The 8,407-nt window shown below is 41.4% G+C and overlaps 1 protein-coding gene across 1 annotated transcript in view; it reads right to left on the bottom strand.

The window, feature by feature from the left end:
* The window catches only part of colec12 (collectin sub-family member 12), a 111,464-nt gene continuing 103,057 nt past the window's right edge, over nt 1–8,407 (bottom strand). Inside the window, exons 7-10 of the mRNA XM_078397291.1 lie at nt 5,707–5,843; nt 3,562–3,671; nt 1,935–2,077; nt 1–718 (exon numbers count right to left, since the gene is read on the bottom strand). Of these exons, the coding sequence (XP_078253417.1) occupies nt 702–718; nt 1,935–2,077; nt 3,562–3,671; nt 5,707–5,843 (407 nt within the window). The 3' untranslated portion in view covers nt 1–701. The remainder of the gene's footprint in view (nt 719–1,934; nt 2,078–3,561; nt 3,672–5,706; nt 5,844–8,407) is intronic.

Here is an 8,407-nt window from a genome sequence, read left to right as displayed (position 1 = left end):
CGTTATTTATTGTTGTTTCTAATTTAGTTACAATATAGAAAGTGAAAATTGACGTATTTGCCTCGTGACATTTTTTAATAACTGAAAAAACCTGATTTTCATAGGAAAAGATAACAACTGAACCATGAACCCGATCATAAATAACAGCTGAAAAATTCAAGCCCTGAAACAGATCATCTTTATAACTGCTGGATGATAACAAAGTAAGATTTGGTCTTTGTTTTTCCAATAAAACTGTGGGAAATTATTTCTAGATTGCACTGAATACTAGACAACGCCATATTCTGTAGACATTTTTCTAAAAACAAGAAAGCGTTGTGAGCAAAACTGTAAATATTTTTAAACACGAGTTTAACATACAGATTTTTATGTCTTGGCATACGTATCTAGGGAAAATAAAATAAAAAAGGGTTCATATGGATTCTGTAATATATTTTCTTGCTAATTTTACTTTTAATAAACAAATTATTGTTATCAAATAATAGTTATTCTTTTACAAAATAAATTTTGGGCTAACTTTAAAAGTGAAGGAAGATCAAAGTCCCAGCGCGCAGTATGAGGAAACAAACTTTGGAAGGTTAGGTCTGTAGCCGTCATTCTAACTCCTTTTTAAATGTTTCCTTTGTTTGTCAATGATCTAAAGCTTAAGTCCACCTCCAGTACTGGTCTACAAATAATTCTGGACGTGCTCTTCAGGACAATCACCCGGAAAGTTGATCTGCAATGTGAAAAGACCAATAGTTTAAAAATAAACCTAAAAGGAGACATAATTTACAGAGTGCTTTTTTTTGTGATGGAACGCATAGATACATAGACAATAAGTGCAGGAGTAGGCCATTCAGCCCTTCGAGCCAGCACCGCCATTCAATGTGATCATGGCTGATCATCCACAATCAGTATCCCGTTCCTGCCTTCTCCCCATACCCCTTGATTCCGCTAGCCCAAAGAACTCTATCTAACTCTCTTTTGAATGCATCCAGAGAATTGGCCTCCACTGCCTTCTGAGGCAGAGAATTCCACAAATTCTCAACTCTGTGTGAAAAAGGTTTTCCTTATCTCAGTTCTAAATGGTCTACCCCTTATTCGTAAACTGTGGGCCCTGGTTCTGGGCTCCCCCGACATCGGGAACATGTTTCCTGCATCTAGCGTGTCCAATCCCTTAATAATTTTATATGTTTCCATAAGATCCCCTCTCATCCTTCTAAATTCCAGTGAATACAAGCTCAGTTGATCCATTCTTTCATCATATGACAGTCCCGCCATCCCGGGACTTAACCTCGTGAACCTACGCTGCACTCCCTCAATACCAAGAATGTCCTTCCTCAATACAGCGCAACTCTAAAACGTTGAACATAGATCGGTACCACAAAGGAATGGGCCTTTTGACCCACAATGTTTGTGCTGAACATGATGCCAAGTTTAATTAATCTCATCTGCCTGTCTATGACCCATATCCCTCTTTTCCCTGCACTTCCATGTGCCTATCTAAAAGCCTCTTAAAGGCCACCATCGTATCTGCCTCCACCACCACTCCTGACAATGCTTTCCAGGCCCTCACTACTGTAGAAAAAAACTTGCCCCACACATCTCCATTAAACTTTCCTTCTCTCACAGAATTGCTCTGCCCTCTAGTGTTCAACATTTCCACTCAGGTTTTTAAATTGTCCCGAGTATGTAGGATAATGCTAGTGTACGGGGATCGCTGGGCAGTGAGGATTCAGTGGGTCGAAGAGCTTGTTTCTGCACTGTATCTCTAAACTAAACTAAACTAAACATTAAGTGAAATTCTGCCAATTACTAATGATATTAGAAAAACACTGAATAGCACTACCACTTACTTGTCCTGGATTTATTTTTGCTAAAACATATTGTATTACCACAGAATTGCAATTACAACTTCATATTTTAATGCAGAATTCAAATATCGTACGCACCTTTGTCAACATTCATCTCACAAATCACGCGAATAGTGTCAGTGCAGAAGAAGTCATTCCATAATGCACTATTAGCAAGGCCAGCACAATCTTCTGTAAATCCTTCCTCCTTCCAGTTATCAGGCTGTCCTTGCTTCCAGTTTCTAGAATAAAATAACAACACAATTGAATATGCAGAGCTAATGAAAGATAAGTATTTACGGTATTAAGGAATTATTAAAATTACCAGTGTGTAGAAAGGGACTGTAGATGCTGGTTTATACCGAAGAAAGATACAAAGTTCTGGAGTAAATCAGTGGGTCGGGCAGCATCTCTGGAGAAAAAAGATGGATAACGTTTCTGGTCGGGACCTTTCTAAAGACTAAAAGTGGAGAGAAGGGAACTGGAGGTAAGAAAAGGCCAAAACAATGCAGGGCTGGCCAAGAAAGGGTGGAGCCCATAATGGCTGGGAAAGAGGTGATAACGAAGGGATATGCCGGTGTTCCCTCTCTCTCCCCTCCCCCACCATATTCGTCTTACTAGTGCCACAGTTTGCATCCTCGTATCTCCTTCATTATCACTTCCCCAGCCAACAATGGGCCATTGTGGGCTCCACCCTTTCTTGTTCATCAATTGCTAGCCCTGATTTGTTTTGGCCTTTTCCTACCTCCAGTTCCCTCCTCTCTACTTTCAGTCTGAAGAAGGGTCACAACCTGAAACATCAGCCATCCTTTTTCTCCAGATATGCTGCCTGACCCGCTGAGTTACTTTAGCATAAGTGGATGCCCTATTAAAATTACCAGGTAAGCTGCTGTTTAAACAAAGATGAATAGATCGGGTAGATGCACAGAGTATCTTGCCCAGAGTCTGTGAATCGAGGACCAGAGGACAAAAGTTTAAGCTGAAGAGGAAGAGATTTAATAGGAATCTGAGGGGCAACCTTTTCACTTTTCCTACAAAGGGTGGTGGGTGTATGGAACAAGCTGCCAGAGGAGGTAGTTCAGGCAGGGACTACCCCAACATTTAAGAAACAATTAGACAGGTACATGGATAGGATAGGTTTGGAGGGATTTAGCCCAAACGCGGACAGGTGGGACTAGTGCAGCTGGGACATGTTGGCCGGTGTGGGCAAGTTGGGCCGAAGGGCCTGTTTCCACACTGTATCACTTTATGACTGGGTTATTGGGTCTCCAGTGCTGTGAGGCATGCAGTTTGGTCACTGTAAATTGCCTCTATAAATTGACAGAATATAGTGGAAAATGGAAGAGAATGTGGGGAGAATAAAAATGGAATTAATGTAGGAATAACTTTCCTGTGTTCAGTTCATTTTAGTTTAGAGATACAGCATGGAACAGGCCCTTTGGCCCACCGAGTCCACACCGACCAGCATTCCCCGCACATTAACACTGCCCTACACTCACTAGGAATGATTTTACATCTATACAATTATACCAAGCCAATTAATCTACAAAGCTGTACGTTTTTGGAGTGTGGGAGAAAACCAAAGATCTCGGCGAAAACCCATGCAGATCACGGGGAGAACGTACAAACTCCATACAGACAGCACCCATAGTCAGGATCAAACCCGCGTCTCTGGCGCTGTAAAGCACTGAGCTATTGGTTAATTTTATAAACAATGTTAACATACGTGTACTGTGCAATGGTTCCATCCACCCATCTCCATACATTGTGCTCCTTTGTGTCGGACAGTCCAATCCAGTAGTAATTAATTCCATTCATTTGATTTCTCACCCATTGCTGTAACGTGAATGCAGGAATAGTTAGTGCTGTAAATAAATACGTATAATGCAACACATCAAAAAAATTGCCCAGCATGCTCAATATTTTTCAAGTAGTGTATAATATTTTCTGGACCTGTCAGAATTACTTGACTGAATTAAAGTTATGCGTCGCTTCAATATTTCCTGTCATAGCAGAATGCAGGTAAGGGATATGCAGTGTCATCAGTTGCACTTACAACCATAAACAAATATATAAAAACACAATGATATTGAAAGCCCACAAAAATTATGGGTTAATTCATCTGCTGTTGGTTCATTATCACCACAACTACATTGTGCTCCAGTTCATTGGATCCACTTCACGCTGCCTCGGCAAGACCACCAGCATTAGCAAAGACGAGTCCACGGCCAACAATGGACTCTTTGGCCATCAGTGGTAGCTTTGAACTGTTCTGTACTTTTTCATACCTTGCGGTTCCCTCTCCCCCGGCTCTCAGTCTGAAGAAGGGTCTTGACCCGAAACGTCACCTATTCCTTTTCTCCAGAGATGCTGCTTGACCCGCTGGAGTTACTCCACCATTTTTGTGTCTATCTTTGGTGTAAACCAGCATCTGCAGTTGCTTCCTACACATGATGAGATTTGAACTGGGTTGTTAAGGGCCTGTCCTACTTTAGGCGATTTTAAGGCGACTGCTGGCGACTGTCAAAGTCATAGCAGATCGGCAAGCTTTTTTTTTACCCGACGACAATGACCACGACAATGCCGAGTCAGGTCGAGATTACAGCGTCTTCGGAAACATCGCAAAATTCCCACGCTGTCCTAATTTTCGCTGAAATCACTGACAAGTCGGTAAGTACTTGAGAGTTTTGAACTATAACATCTTGTATGGGTTACTTAAAAACCAAGCATCACTGTAACAAGGCATAAACTGGATTTACTTATTTAGCCCCCTTGTTGTACAGGAAGATTCCGAATTTAACTATTGTTGCTTCTTAACTTCACTCCTGACGACATAATTATAGAGCACAAGAAGCACATCTATTTTCTCAGCACTCGTAACGAGGATGTTGCCAGGACATGAGGTCTTAATCTATAAAGAGAGGTTGGACAGGCTAGGACATTACTCCTTGGGGCTCAGGAAGCTGAGGGGTGATCTTATAGAGGTGTATAAAATCATGAGGGGAATCAAGAATCAGAGGCCACAAGTTTAAGGTTTAGAGGACAGGCATATATAGCATCGCAACTGTTGTTCCTTGGCAATGCCGCTTATTTAAAGAGATTTAAATGTTTAAGTAACTTGTGGTGTGCAGGAAGAACTATTTCTCATTTCATTCTTTCTTAATTTCTTATGATATATATTAAAATTGAATAGCTTTCAAGATTTGTGTATGTTTGACTTCATTTCGAAACAATGGACACACGTTTAAAATAATTCATCATAACCTTGGAGACGTAATATATATCTTATACCTTGGAGGCATAAGGAACTGTAGATGCTGGAACCCTGGGTAAAGCAGAAAGTGCTGGAGTAACAACACTTCAGGCAGCATCGCTGGAGGGAATGGCCAGGTGACATTTTGGGTCGGAAATGTAACTTTGTTTCAGGTTGATCTGAAGAAAGGATCCCGATCTGAAACGCCATCCGTCCATTCCCTCCAGAGATGCTGCCTGATTGACTGAGTTTCTCCAACACTTTGTGTTTCAGATCATAACCTTGGTTCTTTGCTTCTGAGGTTTCTGAAGTAAATAAGATATTTTGTTGTCCAGATCTAAAGGGTGGTGAATCTATGGAATTCTTTGCCACAGAAGGCTGTGGAGACGTCAATAGATATTTTTAAGGCAGAGATAGATTCTGGATTAGTACGGTGGTCAGGGGTTATGGGGAGAAGGCAGGAGAATGGGGTTGAGAGGGAAAGATAGATCAGCGGTGATTGAATGGCGGAGTAGAGCTGATGTGCCGAATGGCTTAATTCTGCTCCTGTCACTAATGAACTTATGAAATATGTAGGAAGTAACAATGAAGTATTTCATGTTTTGATCGTTTTAATACCTGTTCTTCTTGGTTATTAATTATAATCATGTCGGATGACATAATTTTACATAGACTATTTCCTTCTGCAAATTCTACGAGATCAGTGGAGAAATAGTAACATTTCCCCTTAAACCTCCTCCAATTAGGTGGACAACCTGTAAAAGAAAACACAGAATATGGAATTACTGAAAGAAAACATAACAAATAATCTAAGGAATTTTTACTTTTATTTAGTGTTCATTGTTTTGTTGAGGGGATTGGAACATACTCTACTTTCCAAACTAGCAATGGAATGGAATTTTGAACAATACAATGTTGTTGCAAATGAAGCACATCTCGCACTACCAGCCTGGGATGAATAATTTCAAGGCTTATTTCCCTCTTTTCTATCCCACAATATTCACCTCAAGGGTTCTCCTACTCATGAGTGGATGAACCACAGAAAACTTAGAGGAACATTTCCCACTGCACCAGTGTAACTTTTACCATCATCCTCATCACCTGCTCTGAGTAAAATGACTTAATTGGGCAAAGGACAGTTTGTGCCACTACTTAGTTTTAAAGTTTTACAGTGTAGAAACAGGCCCTTCGGCCCACCGAGTCCATGCCAACCATCGATCACCCGTTCACTCTAGTTCTATCCTATTCCCACTTTCTCATCCACTCCCTGCACACTAAGGACAATTTACAGAACCCAATTAACCTGCAATTCTGCACGTCTTTAGAATGTGGGAGGAAACAGGAGCACCTGGAGAAAACCCACGTAGGTCACGGGGAGAAAGTACAAACACCGTACATACAGCACCCGTAGTCAGGATCGAACCTAGGTCTCTGGCGCTGTAAGGCAGAAACTCTACCACTGTGCTGCCCTCTATGCTCCCACTGGTAAAAGGTTACTTTTGACTTCACTATTTCATTCTGGATAGCTTTACTCAATCACTGTCCTATTATTTACTGTGTTTTAGCTTAGTTTAGTTTAGTTGAAACAGGCCCTTCGGCCCAACATGTCCGCGCCAACCATCGATCCCCACACACTAACACTATCCCTACACACACTAGGGCCAATTTACAATTTTACCAAGCCAATTAGCCTACAAATGTATTTGGAATATTGTGAGCAATTTTAGGCACCATATCTGAGGAAGGATGTGCTGGCTCTGGAAAGGGTCCAGAGGAGGTTTACAAGAATGGTTCCAGGAATGAGTAGGTTAACCTATGATGAGCGTTTGTCGGCACTGGGCCTGTACTTGCTGGAGTTTAGAAGAATAAGGGGGGGAGATTGAAACATACAGAACAGTGAAAGGCTTGGATAGAATGGATGTGGAGAGGATGTTTCCACTAGCGGGAGAGTCTAGAACTAGAGGTCATAGCATCAGAATTAAAGGGTATTGTTTTCCTAAGGAGATGAGGAGAAATTTCTTTAGTTAGAAGGTGGTGAATCTGTGGAATTCTTTGCCGCAGAAGGCTGTGGAGGCCACGTCAGTGGATATTTTTAAGGCAGAGATAGCTAGATTCTTGATTAGTACGGGTGTCAGTGCTTATGGGGAAAAGGCAGGAGAATGGCGTTAGGAGGGAGAGATAGATCAGCCATGATTGAATGGTGGAGTTGACTTGATGGGCCGAATGGCCTAATTTTACTCCTATTCCTTTTGACCTTAATGACCTAAACCTGTACGTCTTTGGACTGTTGGAGGAAACCAGAGCACCCAGAGAAAACCCACGCAGGTCACGGGGAGAACATACAAACTCCATACTGTCAGCACTCATAGTCAGGATCGAACCTAGGTCTCTGGTGCTGTAAGTCAAAAAACTACCGCTGCGCCACCGTGCCGCCCCTTTTATGCTGCTAGATGGCGCACTGTTTTGGGAGTGCAAATTGCATTCACCTGAAGAGAATTCATGGGGAATTTTCAAATATGAAGTATTGTCCATTTGTTACTCTCAGTTCTGCAGGATAATTTTTTTATTGTGTGCTAATTCAGATAAATAACGTCTTAGCAGCCTCTCCAGCCTTAAAAAAACACAAATGTTGCATGTTCGCTTGTAATTCACATAGAGATAATTAAGATAAAGGTAATTATTTATTATTGTTTAGAAATGTTTATGACATTTCAGCATCTAACTTAATCTGATATATATTTTCCAATACTTATTTAGCTTTCTAAATAAGTGTGTGTTAAAAATCGTGCAATTACACCCTGATTTGTTTAGAATGAAATTCGAACAGCACCAGTTTTTTGACATTCATGTTGGTGATACCAGGATTCTTTGGAACTGACATATTGGAAAAGAGGTATTTTTGCCATAAAGATTGATAGATGCTTGTGTATATCTTTAGTTTAGTTTCGAGATACAGCACGGAAACAGGCCCTTCGGCCCAACGAGTCCGCACCAACCAGCAATCCCCGCACATTAACAGTAACCTACACACACTAGGGACATTTATACCAAGCCAATTGACCTACAATCTTGTACGTATTTGGAGTGTAGGAGGAAACTGAATATTTAGGAGACAACCCATGCCGTCATGGGGAGAACGTATAAACTCCGTACAGACAGCACCCGTAGTCAGGATCGAACCGGGGTCTCCGGTGCTGTAAATGCTGTCAGGCAGCAACTCTACCGCTGCGCCACCATGGCCGCCCTTTGTTGAACAGTTTCGTTTGAGATCAGTGAAAAATACTGCTGCTTCACTGCTTCCAGCAAAATCCAGCCTTAT

This window comes from Rhinoraja longicauda, chromosome 4, assembly GCF_053455715.1.
Source record: "Rhinoraja longicauda isolate Sanriku21f chromosome 4, sRhiLon1.1, whole genome shotgun sequence".
NCBI classification, from domain to species: Eukaryota; Metazoa; Chordata; class Chondrichthyes; order Rajiformes; family Arhynchobatidae; genus Rhinoraja; species Rhinoraja longicauda.
Note: the sequence above shows the minus strand (reverse complement) of the source record. Positions and strands in the feature narration are given on the sequence as shown.